This window comes from Muntiacus reevesi, chromosome 5 (assembly GCF_963930625.1).
Source record: "Muntiacus reevesi chromosome 5, mMunRee1.1, whole genome shotgun sequence".
NCBI lineage: Eukaryota > Metazoa > Chordata > Mammalia > Artiodactyla > Cervidae > Muntiacus > Muntiacus reevesi.
In genome coordinates this window covers 97,396,013-97,411,269 of record NC_089253.1, presented here as the reverse complement: position 1 = coordinate 97,411,269, position 15,257 = coordinate 97,396,013, and the positions used below count along the sequence as shown (strand labels likewise).

General features: G+C 62.1%; 1 protein-coding gene across 1 annotated transcript in view; it reads left to right on the top strand.

Moving 5' to 3' along the window:
* The window catches only part of AGRN (agrin), a 36,145-nt gene that overhangs the window by 17,379 nt on the left and 3,509 nt on the right, over positions 1-15,257 (top strand). Inside the window, exons 3-33 of the mRNA XM_065936003.1 lie at positions 661-708; positions 4,215-4,430; positions 4,637-4,861; positions 4,950-5,174; positions 5,365-5,571; positions 6,639-6,857; positions 6,932-7,126; positions 7,218-7,418; positions 7,500-7,648; positions 7,735-7,840; positions 8,434-8,550; positions 8,633-8,797; positions 8,953-9,096; positions 9,203-9,327; positions 9,403-9,508; positions 9,601-9,933; positions 10,013-10,150; positions 10,607-10,734; positions 10,872-10,986; positions 11,065-11,184; positions 11,376-11,723; positions 11,841-12,033; positions 12,146-12,361; positions 12,812-13,041; positions 13,130-13,264; positions 13,362-13,458; positions 13,560-13,724; positions 13,843-13,954; positions 14,405-14,521; positions 14,681-14,873; positions 14,953-15,040. Coding sequence (XP_065792075.1) covers positions 661-708; positions 4,215-4,430; positions 4,637-4,861; positions 4,950-5,174; positions 5,365-5,571; positions 6,639-6,857; positions 6,932-7,126; positions 7,218-7,418; positions 7,500-7,648; positions 7,735-7,840; positions 8,434-8,550; positions 8,633-8,797; positions 8,953-9,096; positions 9,203-9,327; positions 9,403-9,508; positions 9,601-9,933; positions 10,013-10,150; positions 10,607-10,734; positions 10,872-10,986; positions 11,065-11,184; positions 11,376-11,723; positions 11,841-12,033; positions 12,146-12,361; positions 12,812-13,041; positions 13,130-13,264; positions 13,362-13,458; positions 13,560-13,724; positions 13,843-13,954; positions 14,405-14,521; positions 14,681-14,873; positions 14,953-15,040 — 5,176 coding nt within the window. The remainder of the gene's footprint in view (positions 1-660; positions 709-4,214; positions 4,431-4,636; positions 4,862-4,949; positions 5,175-5,364; positions 5,572-6,638; positions 6,858-6,931; positions 7,127-7,217; positions 7,419-7,499; positions 7,649-7,734; positions 7,841-8,433; positions 8,551-8,632; positions 8,798-8,952; positions 9,097-9,202; positions 9,328-9,402; positions 9,509-9,600; positions 9,934-10,012; positions 10,151-10,606; positions 10,735-10,871; positions 10,987-11,064; positions 11,185-11,375; positions 11,724-11,840; positions 12,034-12,145; positions 12,362-12,811; positions 13,042-13,129; positions 13,265-13,361; positions 13,459-13,559; positions 13,725-13,842; positions 13,955-14,404; positions 14,522-14,680; positions 14,874-14,952; positions 15,041-15,257) is intronic.

Below are 15,257 nucleotides of genomic sequence, written 5' to 3'. Positions count from 1 at the left end.
TGATCCCCTGTAACGTCTGCTTGATCCTCCTGGCCACGGCCACGCTTGGCTTCGCGGTGCTACTCTTCCTCAACAACTGTATGTGTCTGCGGGTGTGACTGCCTCTTGGACCCAAGTGACCCTGCCTCTGGTGGCTGAGGTCCCCTGCCTCAGCCAAAAAATTAGGGGACAGGCAGGGTTACAGAGAGGCCATCAGCTGCATCTTCTTGGAACACCACGGGTTGTTCTCTGAATGCCTGAGTCCCCAAAAGCCTGTTCATGGGCTGGGGGGACAGGTGGGAGGATGGTGGCCAGCTCTCATCCTGAGCTGCATTGACAACTTTCTTGGGGATCTGGGGAGTTGGGGAAGCTGGTTGCATTGGGAATAGGGGCTTTGAAAGGGCTTGGGGCTCATCTAAGGAATAGCTGGTGCCTATACCCCTGCCACTGGGCCTTCCTGACAGGTGTCAGGTCAGGATGGTATACAGCTGGAGGGGCAGAGAAGAGCCAAGGCCTCTGTCTTTGTCTACTGCTAGGCCTTGGCCAGTCTTCATAGCTCTGAGTAGAGCCAGCGGAGGGATGTGTGCAGGCAAAGGTGACAACCTCCAGGTTGGACAATGGAACAGGCTATGGAAGGACCGGCTCAGGGGGAGCTAACTTGAGATTTGTTTTTTTTTCCAGACAAACCTGGGACCCACTTTACACCAGTGCCCCCAACACCTCCAGATGGTGAGTAGGCATTCACCTAGTGACAGACTGAGCTTGGAACTCTGTGCCTGGATGGGCAGTGGCACTCTTGGGGTGGGGGGTCAGGAGCCATTCTTGGGGGTGTGCACATCAGACGTGTTAGGAGTATCTGGAGCAGGAGGAGCCTAGAGGAGGAAACCTGAGGAGTCCATAGTAGTGGACAACAAAAGGAACGTGGAGTCTGGAATCCCTGGGCCTGGCTGCATCTTGGCCTCAAAGTTGGGACTGGAGCCCCCAGGTTGTGAGACAAGATGTGTGCAGAGGGGTTGGGGGCTGGGGACTCAGGGGCTCAGGGGGAGGGTCTCAGCAGGACCAGTGACAGCTGTCTGAGGAGAGATGGAGGGGGGGGTCTGTCCCTGGACTGAGCAGGCTGGGTCTGGCCTTTTTGCCCTGCTTTGTGGGCTGGGTCCCAGCCCCCTGGGTGCCTCCTGCTGTGCAGGCTGCTGTAATTAAGCTAATGTGAGAGCAGGGGAGAGGACGCTGTCAGTGCTGCAGGAGGGCAGGAGTGGATGGGGTCCTCTTGGGAGACAGGGGCGTTCCCAAGTTTGCTTTCAGTGCCTGGGAACCCTGCTGGGCAGGCACCTGCCCCGGTCCACCGAAGTACACACACAGAGGGCCATCCATAATGGAATGAGCCATGGGAGGGGGCAGGGCTGTACTGGACAGGGAGTTTGGGCCCAGGACTGTCTCCCATAGTCTGTGGGCAAGAGGCCTGGAGCTGGTTGGATTTAAACACCCTCTGTCTCAGTATCCTCAGTCTCCTCTCCTCAAGCCCCAAGACCTGCCATGTCTCACCTGCCATGTCTCTTTTCTTTCACACATGCACTGCCCCTCCCCATAGCCTTCTACGTGGGCCCCACACCTACATTCTGAACTCATTCTGAACTCATCACACATTTGGGGACAGCTACCCTCCCCCCACCCCCATGACCATGTCATTCCTCCTAGGCACACACACTGCACATTCTTGGCCACAGGCAGGGCTCAGGGCATCAGCTCCATCCTCCAACCTACCCAAGTGTGGGGAGAGAGTTAAATATACCCGATCTAACCAGAGGCTATAAAAAGCCACTGCCGCCTCCAGCATTGCATGTTGTGAGGGGGGCCCTGGGCAAGCAAGGAGTGAGGCTCCTGCAGGAGGCCAAGCCCCAGAGGTGACCCTTAAGGGCCACGCTGCCTGCAGGTCTCTGGGCACTCCACCTGCCCTAAGAAGGGGCAATTTACATGTTGAGGATCAAAGTGTTGGAGGATGAGAAACCTAGTGGTCATACAGAAGCAAATGTCCTTGGCCCAGAGTTTGGGACCTTGAGTGATGTCTGGCTGAACCAGGGTGACCAGAGGGAGAGTGAGGCTTGAGCCCAAGGGCACAGACAGAGCAGTTGAGAAGGGAGCCTGTGGTACAGTGAGGTGACCAGGTCCTCAGCCATGGGTTCAGGACCCTGGGAAGGTCTAGTTGAAGCCAAATAAAGCAGCCAGCCAGCCAGAGGAAGTGCCCATGGATTTGACCTGGGGATCCCCAGGGCCTTGGGCAAGAGAGGGCTGAAGGTAAAAGGAAGTGCTAAGGGGAGAGGAGATGGTTGAGATGGAAAGTGAAAAGAGGGGTCAGAGTGGACACAGTATTGAGCCTGCACACAGGTGTGGCCGACGTGCTGGCAGCTCTTACAGCTATGGTCCTTGGTGGGTTGACCCCTACACAGTGGCATCCTGGGCCTCTGCGAGCCTTCACAGGTATTGGCCTATTTAGCCTCACAACAACCCGGGGACGGGGTAGGTTCTATTGTCTCCATCCCTGGGAGGAGATCCTGAGGTTTGACCAGGTGATAACTTACTCGCAGTCACATGGCTGGTGAATACTGGTTCCAGGATCCAATGAAGGATCTGGGTGGTTGCCCATAAGAGGTAGGATTAGGACAGGGGTGTTGCAGGGACTTCAGGCTGGGATATCCATGCTGACTCCACCCTTGCCTCCAGCCCCTGTTCACTCAGCCTGTGTAGGGTGGGGACAGGGACACCCAGATAGATACACAGGAGCCCAGGTGGTCTGTTGGTGTGGTGACAGCTCCAGCTCCCTATGTGGCTCCACCCTCCTCGGAATTGAGGGTACTTCCTCTTGCCCCACTTCGTGAGCCCCCTGGGAAGTGACGAGGGGATGCACCCCTGCTATCCATAACTTATTAATGATAACTGGACCCAATTAAACATTTATTAGATCCAGACAGCTGCAACCGGTAATGGGCCTACCCTGCCCGCGGGGTGTCATCCTCGGCAGGGGTCCTGAGGATTTCACCTGCCCCTGCCCTGACACTATGCTCTGGAGGGATTGTCCTGACAGCTTTGCAGCTCAGTGAGAGGATGTACACTGGCAACACTACAAAGTCTGGAATTAAAATGTTTAAAGAGGGGATTTCCAGGTGGTCCAGTAGTTAAGACTCTGAACTCCCAAAGCAGGTGGCACAGGTTTGATCCCTGGTTAGGGAACTAAGATCCTGCATCCTGCACAGCCAAAAAAAAAGTGATAAAATGTTTACAGAAGAGAACGGGTCTGCAAAGCCCTGTGTAGGCTTGGGTCCCTGAGGAGGTCATGCTGAGTGTGATGTGGGGTGGCAGGACCTCAGGTGGGGGCTCAGGAGGACAGGTGGGGAAGGATGAGGTGGGTGGGTACGAGGGGCCCCAGGGAAAGATTGCAGCTAGGAGGCCTAGGAGGTTGGGCGGGCCAGGAGCCACAGCAGAGCATGCCCCTGGAGAATGCTGGCTGGGGGGCATGGAAGATGGGGAAGTGAGCAGAGAAGGGCTCAAGTGGGGACAGGCCTGAGGAGAGGGGGAGGCCTCCCAAGAAGCAGGAGGAGGAAGGAGTGAGAAGAGTTGAGGAGCCCCGGAGCAGGCAGGGCACTGGGTCCTGGGCCAGGGTGGAGCATGCCACTGACCTCAGATACCCCCACCGCCTGTCCTACAGCTGTGTGACCTCAGGCCTGACTCTGAAAGGCAGGGAAGATAGTCCCTGGGGAAGTGACAGGGGCCAGGTGTGGGGGTGGTCACTGGAGTAGCTCCCAGGGATGGGGTGGGGAGAGCTAGGCTCTGAGGAGTAGGTCAGTCAGATGAGGGGCTTCAATTCTGATGAAAAAGTGCTGATTCCCTGTGACAGAGTTGGCCTGGGGGCTGTCTGCTCTCTGTGTGGGGACTGGGTCAGGAGCAGATGTGATGCCCTTCCACAGTTGAGCAGAGAAGACTCTGGTGGGGGAGCTCTGCGGGGCGGGGGAGAGAAGGGAAGGCTTCTCCTTCTTCTCTATTGAGAAGGGGAGGCTTGAAGCCCTGGCCACAATGGGCACACCGGGGTTCCTGTGAGCACCAGCACGAACATGGGTGGGCACGCATATGCAAGGTCTGGGCAGGTGTGTAGACATTGGTCCGTGTGCGTGATGACCAGAGGCCTGGAGGTGGCAGAGGCTGGGCCCTGACCCACCCCATTGCATCTTCCACCCCACACGCAGCGTGCCGAGGAATGCTGTGTGGCTTCGGCGCCGTCTGCGAGCCAAGCGCAGACGAGCCGGGCCGAGCCTCCTGCGTGTGCAAGAAGAGCGCCTGCCCCAGCGTGGTGGCACCCGTGTGTGGCTCGGATGCCTCCACCTACAGCAACGAGTGCGAGCTGCAGCGGGCGCAGTGCAGCCAGCAGAGGCGCATCCGTCTGCTGCGCCGCGGGCCCTGCGGTGAGTGGGCGGGGCCCTGCAGTGAGGGAATGTGGGGGTGGGTCCCGCGGTGAGGGGAATGCGGGGGGCGGGGCCTGTGGGGATGGGGGTGGGGCCTACGGTGAAGGGGGTTGGGAAGGGCTGGGCGGGGCCTGTGATGAGCAGGTATGTGGAGCGCCGCTGGCGAATATAAGGAGGGCCGCTGGTCCACCTTGCTCTGCCCACAGGGACCCGGGACCCCTGCTCCAATGTCACCTGCAGCTTTGGCAGCACCTGTGTGCCCTCTGCGGATGGACTGACAGCCACGTGCCTGTGCCCTGCCACGTGCCTGGGGGCCCCGAAAGGCCCTGTGTGCGGCAGTGACGGCAATGACTACCCCAGCGAGTGCCAGCTCTTGCGCCAAGCCTGTGCCCACCAAGAGAACGTCTTCAAGAAGTTCGACGGTCCTTGCGGTGAGCACTGCCCTGCGCGTGTAGCCCGACCTCCCTCAGGGTATACACACAACCGGCAGTGCCCTGATCTCCGTCTTCCTGCCCCCAGACCCCTGCCAGGGCTCCCTCAGTGACCTGAGCCGTACCTGCCGTGTGAACCCGCGCACGCGGCAGCCGGAGATGCTCCTGCGACCAGAGAGCTGCCCTCCGCGTAGGACACCTGTGTGTGGGGACGATGGGGTTACCTACGATAATGACTGCGTCATGGGCCGAACAGGGGCTGCTCGAGGCCTCCTCCTCCAGAAAGTGCGCTCTGGCCAGTGCCAGCCTCGAGGTGGGCGGCTCCTGGGGGAGGAGAGGGCCCCTTCCTGGGACTCTGCATGACCCAGGGCCCTGCTCGTCCCCACCTTTCCCTCAGGCCCCCTGGGTCCCCAGTCTTCACCCCGTGTGCCCATGGAGCCCCTACCCATCCCAGGGAGATCTGATATGGTTCTCTTACTCTTCTGATCTCCCTGCTCCCCCAGACCAGTGCCTGGAACCGTGCAGATTCAATGCTGTCTGCCTGTCCCGCCGAGGCCGCCCCCGCTGTTCCTGCGACCGCGTCATCTGTGACGGGGCCTACAGACCCGTGTGTGCCCATGATGGGCACACGTATGACAATGACTGCTGGCGCCAGCAGGCCGAGTGTCAGCAGCAGCGTAGCATCCCTGCGAAGCACCAGGGCCTGTGTGGTGAGCATGCGGGCGGGCTCCATGCCGGGAGCAGGCTGGTCCGTTGGTCCACGCTGCCTGTCATCACATGCCATCTCCATGCCGAATCATGCTCCTCCTGGGCTTGTGGGAGAGGGCTGGTCACTCTGAGGAGGGCTGGCAGGGTTTTTGTCTGTTGGCGGACTCTTGGGGGTGGGATTTGTCAGGAAGTTGGCTGCAGCACCTGGGGGGATGTTGGGTCCAAGGCTGGTGTCTGTGGACGGGCTCCTTGGCACCTGCCTGGCAGCTCTCAGGTCTTCTGGGTCCCACGCTCTTGGGACACACAGCCACCTTAGAGGCAGAGTCTCAGCGGAGCTTCAATGGGCCGGGAATGGGCAGAGACAGCGTGTCCTGCGTGCACTGGGGCTCTGCCCACCTCTCACTCTGTCCCCGTCAGTTGGTCTGTCCATCTTTCTGGTCTCTCTCTCTGCGTCTGTATCCTCTCCTCTGCCCTCCCTTCCCTCTTGGCTCCACCTCTTGTGTCTTCCAGCCTGACCTGCTGGCAGGATGAGGTACCGCGCCTGCCGCCAGGAGCCCACAGCCCGAGGTCTGCCCCCCGCGCGGCAGGGGGGGGGTGGCTCGCTGCTGCCTGGCCTTGTGGTCCTCAGAGCAAGTGGACAGACACCTCCTCCCCCGTGTGGCCCTGGGTGTGGCTCTGGGTTGCAGACTCCTCCACCCACAGAGAGACTCCCCCCTGCACATGCATGGGTCCCAGGGCTGTGTCAAGCAAGGGTCAGTAGCCTAAGCAGGCTGGTAAACCTGGCCCTCCAATACCCCACTGAGGTCAGTCAAGAAATTCCTGTGCTAGAGGGCAGCCCCATCCCACACTCGTACAGGGGCCCAGGGCCGTTTGGGTCTGTGTCCCTGTCCATGTCTCTCCTGTGTCTGTCCCTTTCTCTGCTGTGTCCTGTGCATCTGGTCCTTCTCCTGGTCCACTCTTCCTCCACCATCCCCACCCTGGGTGGGGGTCTGCTGCGTGGGGCTAGGGGCTTTGTGCATTGCCTAGGAGAGCAGGTGGAGACCTTGCTGAGTGCCCATGTTCTCCCCAGACCAGCCCCCATCCCCATGCCGCGGGGTGCAGTGTCCATTTGGGGCGACATGTGCTGTGAAGAATGGGGAAGCTGAGTGTGCGTGTCGGCAGGCGTGTTCAGGCATCTATGACCCTGTGTGTGGCAGTGATGGCATCACATATGGCAGTGCGTGCGAACTGGAAGCTACAGCCTGTGCCCTTGGGCGGGAGATCCGAGTGGCTCGCCGAGGACCCTGTGGTCAGTGGTGGAAAAGTGGGCCCGGTTGTGGGGAGGCCATCCCTGTCACCATGGTGATGGAGCCTTCTCCCCAGACCGCTGTGGGCAGTGCCGCTTTGGAGCCCTGTGTGAAGCTGAGACTGGTCGCTGTGTGTGCCCCTCTGAATGCGTGGCCTCAGCCCAGCCTGTGTGTGGCTCTGATGGGCACACGTATGCCAGTGAATGTGAACTACACGTCCATGCCTGCACACGCCAGATCAGTCTGCATGTGGCCTCGGCTGGTCCCTGCCGTGAGTGGAGCTGGGTACACCTGGTGGGTTATGGTCTCGTGCCTCCTTCACCTGGTATCCACTGACCCCCTTCTGGCTCCACCCTCTCTAGAGACCTGCGGGGACACAGTGTGCGCCTTTGGGGCTGTGTGCTCGGCGGGGCGGTGTGTATGTCCCCGGTGTGAGCGCCCTCCGCCTGGCCCCGTGTGTGGCAGCGATGGCGTGACCTACGGCAGTTCATGCGAGCTCCGTGAGGCTGCCTGTCAGCAGCAGACACAGATCGAGGAGGCCCGGGCCGGGCCGTGTGAGCAGGGTACGCTGGTGGGCACCTGGGTGGGCTGCTGGGCGCCAGCCTCGGCTGGGACCCCAAGGTGACCTGGCCTCCTCCCTGTAGCCGAGTGCGGCTCCGGAGGCTCAGGCTCAGGAGAGGATGGTGAGTGTGAGCCTGAGCTGTGCCGGCAGCGAGGTGGCATCTGGGATGAGGACTCAGAGGATGGGCCGTGCGTCTGCGGCTTCAGCTGCCAGGGCGTGCTGAGGAGCCCGGTGAGCATCCCCTCCAACCCGGCTCTGATTGGGCAGTGAGGCGGGGGCTGTGGCCGCCCACACCTGCCCTGATGCCGTTCCCCCAGGTGTGCGGCTCGGATGGAGTCACCTACCGCACGGAGTGTGAGCTGAGGAAGGCCAGGTGTGAATCGCGGCCAGAGCTGCATGTCGTGGCCCAGGGAGCCTGCCGTGGTGAGTGAGCATGTGGGCGTGTTCGGCTGCATGCGGGCACATGTGCACATGCTTAAAGTTACATGTGCCCATGGGTGTGAGGGAAGTGGGAGTCTGTGTCTTGTTCTAAGCTGTGTGTGTGCTGTGGTGGGTGTGTGTGAACATGTGTGTGGGCAGCAGTGAACTAGTGAAGTGCATCCATTAGGCACTTTCTCTTGTGGGAGGAGACCGATGGTGACCAGCGGTCGTATCTGTGTGCATACACAAGTGCTCCTGTGTGTGTCTGCATGCAGGGGATGTGCTGAGTGTGTGTCCTGCCACCTTGCAGAGGCTCACTAATCTGAGTGTGGCTCTGGTTGTACGTGTGTACACAGGGCTTCACATCCAGGATCTGTGGTATCTCATGTGTTGTTGGTCCTTTGCATATAGACATTCTCCTTCTTGTATGTTGTATGAGGTTCTCATCTGTGACCCGAGCTGCAGTCCAGAGGCCTCAGTGGGAAGTGGCATCAGGAGGGCTGAGTGGTGATGGCTGGGGAGGTTGAGGCGGAGTGGTCACACCCAGGTTGGGCATCCAGTCCTACCTGGCACCTAAACCCCTTCGCTCCCTGCAGGCCTCACTTTGGCCCCGTTGCCACCTGCGATTCCCCTGCACTGTGCTCAGACCCCCTACGGTTGCTGCCAGGACAACATCACTGTTGCCCGGGGTGTGGGCCTGGCTGGCTGCCCCAGTGAGTACCTGAGCTCAGCCCTGACCTGCAGTTGCGCAGAGCCATGTGACTACAGTGACCCTGTTTTGCGCTGGCCTTGCAGGCTCATGCCAGTGTAACCCCCACGGCTCCTATGGCGGCACCTGTGACCCAGTCACAGGCCAGTGCTCCTGCCGCCCGGGCGTGGGGGGCCTCAAGTGTGACCGCTGTGAACCTGGCTTCTGGAACTTCCGTGGTATCGTCACTGATGGCCGGAGTGGCTGTACCCGTGAGTACCAGGGCCCATGGGCAGTCCCTAGCTGAATGCTCCTGCCTGTCCACCCTGTCCCTGTGTCCCTTGTCCCACCTGGCAGGGGCTAGGTCAGCCTCCAGAGCCCATGGAGAAGCCAGCACAGACCTCAGCCTCCTCCCCCTGCCTTCCAGCCTGCAGCTGTGACCCCCAGGGCGCTGTGCGGGACGACTGTGAGCAGATGACTGGGCTCTGTTCCTGTAAGCCTGGGGTGGCCGGGCCTAAATGTGGGCAGTGTCCAGATGGCCGTGCCCTGGGCCCTGCTGGCTGTGAAACAGGTGAAGACCAGATCTGGCACTGCCCCAGGCCCCTTTGCTGGGGGGTAGATCTGTCATAAGGATGGGGCCTCCTGAGCCAGCGGACTCTCCTGTGTCTGTGCTTCAGACTCTTCGCCACCCACGACCTGTGCTGAGATGCTTTGTGAGTTTGGGGCATCCTGTGTGGAGGAGGCTGGCTCTGCCCACTGCGTGTGCCCAACACCCACCTGTCCAGGGGCTGATGCTACCAAGGTGAGGGATGGGGAATGTGGAGGGTGGCAGGAGTGGGGTGGGCCCTACCCTCTGCATCTTTGCCCTGTGCCTCAGGTCTGCGGGTCAGATGGAGTCACTTATGGTAATGAGTGCCAGCTGAGGACCATCGCCTGCCGCCAGGGCTTGGAGATCTCTATCCAGAGCTTCGGCCCCTGCCAGGGTGAGGCCTTACCCACTGCCCCAGACTGACCTGGAAGGCTTGACTGTGCTCTGACCCTGGGCCCTGCCACCTGGGTTCTCCTCTCCTCGCAGAAGGCATCACTTCTGGTCCCCGTCTGACATCCGCATCTGTGGCCCCCTCAGCACTTGACCTGAACAAGGCACCATTGCCGCCCCCCAGCGCCTTGCCCCTGGCTCCTAGCAGTACCCGCCACAGCCAGCCCCCTTCTCGAGCCTCATCACAACCTTGGACCATGGCCAGCATCCCCAGGACCACTGCAAGGCCAGTGCTGACCATGCCTCCCATGGCCCCCTCCCCGGCAGCCAGCCTCGTCACCTCTGCCTTTGGCGAATCTGGCAGCGCTGATGGGAGTGGTGACGAGGAGCTGAGCGGTGACTTGGAGGCCAGTGGGGCTGGCTCAGGAGGTGAGCATGGGCTCGGGGACCTGAGGGCAGGGCCCAGGAGGGCTGCACCTGCAGCTGGGCTCAGACAGTACCTCCCCAGGACTTGAGTCCCCGGAAAGAGACAGTGCTGGGACCCCTGGGCCACCCATGGAAAGGGCGTCCTGCTACAACTCGCCTATGGGCTGCTGCTCAGATGGCAAGACACCCTCCCTGGACGCAGAGGGCTCTAACTGTCCTGGTAAGTAGGGGGCCGGGGGCCAGGGTGGAGTGTGAGGCGTGGCCTAGCCACGGCTAGAGACGCCACCTCTCCTCCCAGGCCACAGGCCTGCCCAGCAGGTGGGCACCTAGGGTTTGTGGTCTTCTGGTTTTATTAATAGCACACATGTGCCAGTGGTCCTGGGGATTCAACACAAGCACGTATATATGTGTTCTCGGGCCCTGCACACTTGTGGGTGCCTAGGACCCCATGGCTAACATGTTTTTCCTATTGCAAGCCAGCCTGGGGCACTGCTCCAAGGAGTCTGCCTGGTAACTGAAGCCAGCCCTGCCCTGGGGTCCCCACTAACCTCATGACCATCCGACTAACCACCACCTGCCCTGCACCCTGCGTGGCTTGCTGCTGGGGCCTATGCCCATGGCTGGTTCAGAAGCCAGGCAGGTGCCAGGCAGGACCTCACTGGCCCCTCCTCTGCAGCCACCAAGGCGTTCCAGGGTGTGCTGGAGCTTGAGGGGGTCGAGGGGCAAGAACTTTTCTACACGCCGGAGATGGCGGACCCCAAGTCTGAGCTGTTTGGGGAGACTGCCAGGAGCATTGAGAGCGCAGTAAGTGTGGGGCTGGGGCCGCAGTCCTGCCAAGCCACCAGCCTTTCTCCAGGATAGACCAAGAGAAGCGCTGGGGGGTGGGCCCCCAGCTCCAGCCCAGGCAGCCTCCCAGAGCCTAACTCACTCCCCACCAATAGCTGGATGACCTCTTCCGGAACTCGGACGTCAAGAAGGACTTCCGAAGTGTCCGCCTACGGGACTTGGGGCCAGGCAGCTCGGTCCGGGCCATTGTGGAAGTACACTTTGACCCCAGTGAGCCCCCGCCCTGGTCCCCCTGGGGGGTGGAGGGGCACCCTCGGCTCCACTATGCTCAGGGTTGCTCCTCCCCAGCCACAGCCTTCAGGGCGTCCGACGTGGGCCGGGCCCTGCTCCGGCAGCTCCAGGTGTCCAGGCGCAGGTCCCTGGGCGTGAGGCGACCTCTGCAGGAACACGTGCGGTTCATGGACTTTGGTGAGTGCCTGGTCCAGCACTGCCATGGCTTGTTCCCACCCCCTGCCCCCCCTGCCCTCAGGGCCCCTGCTCCTTGTGGATCTTAATGGTATCCTCACCCCTCAGATTGTCCCCACCTTCCTGTCCCCCCCACCCCCGCACTGCCCTGGGGACCTTTCTCTTTCTGCGTCCTGATGACATCCCCTTCTCAGACTGGTTTCCTGCATTCTTCACGGGAGCCACCCCGGCTGCAGCCACAGCCAGAGCCACCACGGTGGCCCGCCTGCCACCTTCAGCTGCAACCCCTCGGGCCCACTATCCCAGTCACACAAGCCGGCCCGTCAGCAGGACCACACCTCCCCCGACCACGCGCCAGCCCCCCACCACTGCCCCTAGTCGTGTACCTGGACGCCGTCCCCTGCCCCCAGGCACCCCGCAGCCCCGAAGGCCCTGTGACTCCCAGCCCTGCCTCCATGGGGGGACCTGCCACGACCAGGGCTCGGGTGCAGACTTCACTTGCAGCTGCCCAGCAGGCACAGGGGGTGCCGTCTGTGAGAAGGGTAAGGTCTTCCATGCCAGAGAGGGGCAGGGAGGCAGAGGGGGCCAGGGTGGGGTGAGGGGCGAGTTGGACTTTGTGGCCCCCATGCCCTCCACTGGCCCCTCCCTGTCTCCTGCAGCCCTGCACCCCTCCGTGCCAGCCTTCGGGGGCCACTCCTTCCTGGCCTTCCCCACCCTCCGTGCCTACCACACCCTGCGCCTGGCACTCGAGTTCCGGGCACTGGAACCCCAGGGGCTGCTGCTCTACAATGGCAATGCCCGGGGCAAGGACTTCTTGGGACTGGCGCTGCTGGGAGGCCGTGTGCAGTTCAGGTGGGTGGGTGGTGGGTGGTGGGGGTCAGGGATGGGTGTGAGGGGCAGGGGACAAGGCCAGGCAGTGGTCCTGGCTCTGTTTGGCTGTCCTGAGCATCTGCTCCTGCCCCAGGTTCGACACAGGCTCAGGGCCCGCGGTGCTGACCAGCTCCGTGCCTGTGCAGCCCGGCCGGTGGCATCGCCTGGAGCTGTCTCGGCACTGGCGCCAAGGCACTCTCTCCGTGGATGGTGAGACTCCTGTTCTGGGCCAGAGCCCCAGTGGCACTGACGGTCTCAACCTGGACACTGACCTTTTCGTGGGTGGCGTCCCTGAGGATCAGGCTTCCACGTGAGCATGGAGGAGGGTGGGGTGGCCCCAACCACAGACCCCCCCCAACCTTGGCTCTGATACCCAACTCTTGAGAGTGGCATCCAGTAGGTCCAAGCTCCCTGTGGGATAACACAGGGGTGGAAGGATGGGCGTGGACAATCGCTGTGACCTGGCCTCAGCCCCAACCCTTGACAGTGACCCTGGTTCTGTCCTGATCCTGAGGACCCAGCTGCAGTGTGACCACCAAGGAGGGGCTGGGGTGGCCTTGACCTTCAGTCCCATCACTTGACTCTCAGCCCAGCCCCCTCCTGACTTTATCCTGTTTGTGGGACTGCCCATCTTGTGAGCACTAGGGTAGGGGGTGAGGATGGGGAGCAGCCCAGACTGCGTGAGGAACGCCAGTGTCACAGTTGGCCGTGAGAGAGGATGCCTCTGGTCTCTGACCCCTGCCCCTCATCTTGGTGGCAGGGTGCTAGAGCGGACCTCTGTCAGCGTCGGTCTTAGGGGCTGTATCCGCTTGCTGGACGTCAACAATCAGCGGCTGGAGCTGAGCAGCTGGCCGGAGTCTGCGACTCGAAGCTCCGGAGTGGGCGAGTGCGGGGACCACCCCTGTCTGCCTGACCCCTGCTTCGGAGGGGCCCCGTGCCAGGCCCTGGAGGCGGGCAGGTTCCACTGTCAGTGCCCACCCGGCCGCTTTGGTGAGGGCCAGATGGGGCTGGGTGCTGGGGGACTGTGTGTCTGTGGGCAGGGCTCGGGCCTCCTGGAACCCATCCTGCCTCCATTCAGGCCCGACCTGTGCCGACGAGAAGGACCCTTGTCAGCCGAACCCCTGCCATGGAGCAGCCCCCTGCCGCGTGCTGCCCCAGGGAGAGGCCAAGTGCGAGTGCCCCCATGGCCGGGAGGGCAGCCTCTGCCAGACAGGTGGGGGCAGTGGTGCTCAGGGTGGGGGCGGTGGGACGTGAGGGGGCTCCAGGAGTCACAGCCTAGAAACCTGTGTGACCTTCTCCTGTACTCACAGTCTCAGAGCCAGAGGACAACCAGCCCTTCCTGGCTGACTTCAGCAGCTTCTCCTACCTGGAACTGAAAGGCCTGCACACCTTTGAGCGGGACCTGGGGTCAGTGGGCAGAGGGGTGGAAGAGGGGAAGCAGCGCCCAACCCCCATCCAGCTGTGAAGTGAGGGCATCAGGTCACCCGCCTGCCCTCCTGTGGCCCCAGGGAGAAGATGGCGCTGGAGGTGGTATTCCTGGCTCGGAGCCCCAGCGGCCTGCTCCTCTATAATGGACAGAAGACAGATGGCAAGGGCGACTTTGTGTCCCTGGCACTGCACAATGGCCTCCTGGAGTTCCGCTACGACCTGGGCAAGGGGGCAGCGGTCATCAGGTGGGCGGGGGGGTGTTACTGCAGGGGGCTGGACTGGGCTGGTGCTCAGTGTTCCTGGGGCCCCTGGCGGGTAGACCATCAGAGCCCACAGTCTGTTCACGCACCTATTCTTCTCCAGGAGCAAAGAGCCAGTGGCCCTGGGTGCCTGGACCAGGGTCTCCCTGGAGCGAAATGGACGCAAAGGAGCCATGCGGGTTGGCGATGGGCCCCGCGTGCTGGGGGAGTCCCCGGTGAGTCAGCGTCTCCTGGGCCGCCCCGCTGCTCCCCGCCTGCCCCCTCCTCCCGGGAGGCGTGCAGCCCCCGCCCCACGGCTGGCGCTCACCGGACTGTTTTTTCTCCCCTCTGTCCTGGGCCTCTGTCTGTGTCTCCTCTTTGTTCCCACTGCTCTCTGGCCCTTGCTCTGCAACCCCCACCCCGCTCGCTCTCCGGATGTCAGAAATCCCGCAAGGTACCGTCTCTTTTCATCCTGCTCACCCATCTTCTGCCGCCTCCACCCCTAGAGTAGCTCCTTCCCCACTAAGCCCCCTGCATCGCGGCTACATCTGTGTGGTTAACTGCCTCCACCATGCTGGAGGGCGCGGGGTGGGTCACCACCGGCGGGTGGGCCCTGCTCTGGGGCTCGCATCCTGTTCCTGCTGGTGGATAGGCTTCACCGCCCCTTACTCTGCACCTCCCCACAGGTGCCACACACCGTCCTCAACCTAAAGGAGCCGCTCTTTGTGGGAGGGGCCCCTGACTTCAGCAAGCTGGCCCGAGCAGCCGCCGTGTCCTCTGGCTTTGATGGAGCCATCCAGCTGGTATGTACAGCAAGGGTGGGGCTGGGGAGCCCAGGGTCGGGGGCGGGTGGGCGGCGATGCCCTGGTACAGTCTCAGGAAGGGCCCATCCCAGAGGGGGCCTCTGTCCTCTGGGCCGGAGGATGCAGGCAGGACAGAAGCTGTCACGCCCCACCCCCCAGGTCTCCCTGAACGGCCGCCAACTGCTGAGCCGTGAGCACGTGGTGCGGGCCGTGGACGTCTCGTCCTTTGTAGACCACCCTTGTACCCAGGCCGAGGGTCAGCCTTGCCTCCATGGGGCTTCCTGTCTCCCCCGTGAGGCCTCCTATGAGTGCCTGTGTCCTGCGGGCTTCTCGGGACTGCACTGTGAGAAGGGTGAGTGCTACCCACATGGGCCGAGGCTGGACATGGGAGGGAGCCTGCCGGAGGCTGCGCTCACCTCTCTGTCTCTCAGGCTTGATTGAGAAGTCAGCTGGGGACCTGGACGCATTGGCCTTTGATGGACGGACCTACATTGAGTACCTCAACGCTGTGACCGAGAGGTAGTGTGTCTCCTGGAGCTGGGCACCCCTCAACCCTCCGTCCCATCTGCCCAGCTGCATAGGACCATATGCGTGACACTCCACACCTGCCCCTGCTCTGAGCCCACCTCTGCTCCTCTTCCACTCTCCTTCCTTCTCACTGTCTCTGTCTCTTTGTTTCCAAGCGAACTGACCAATGAGATTCCAGCGTAAGTAGCCCCATCTCCACTTACCAGTA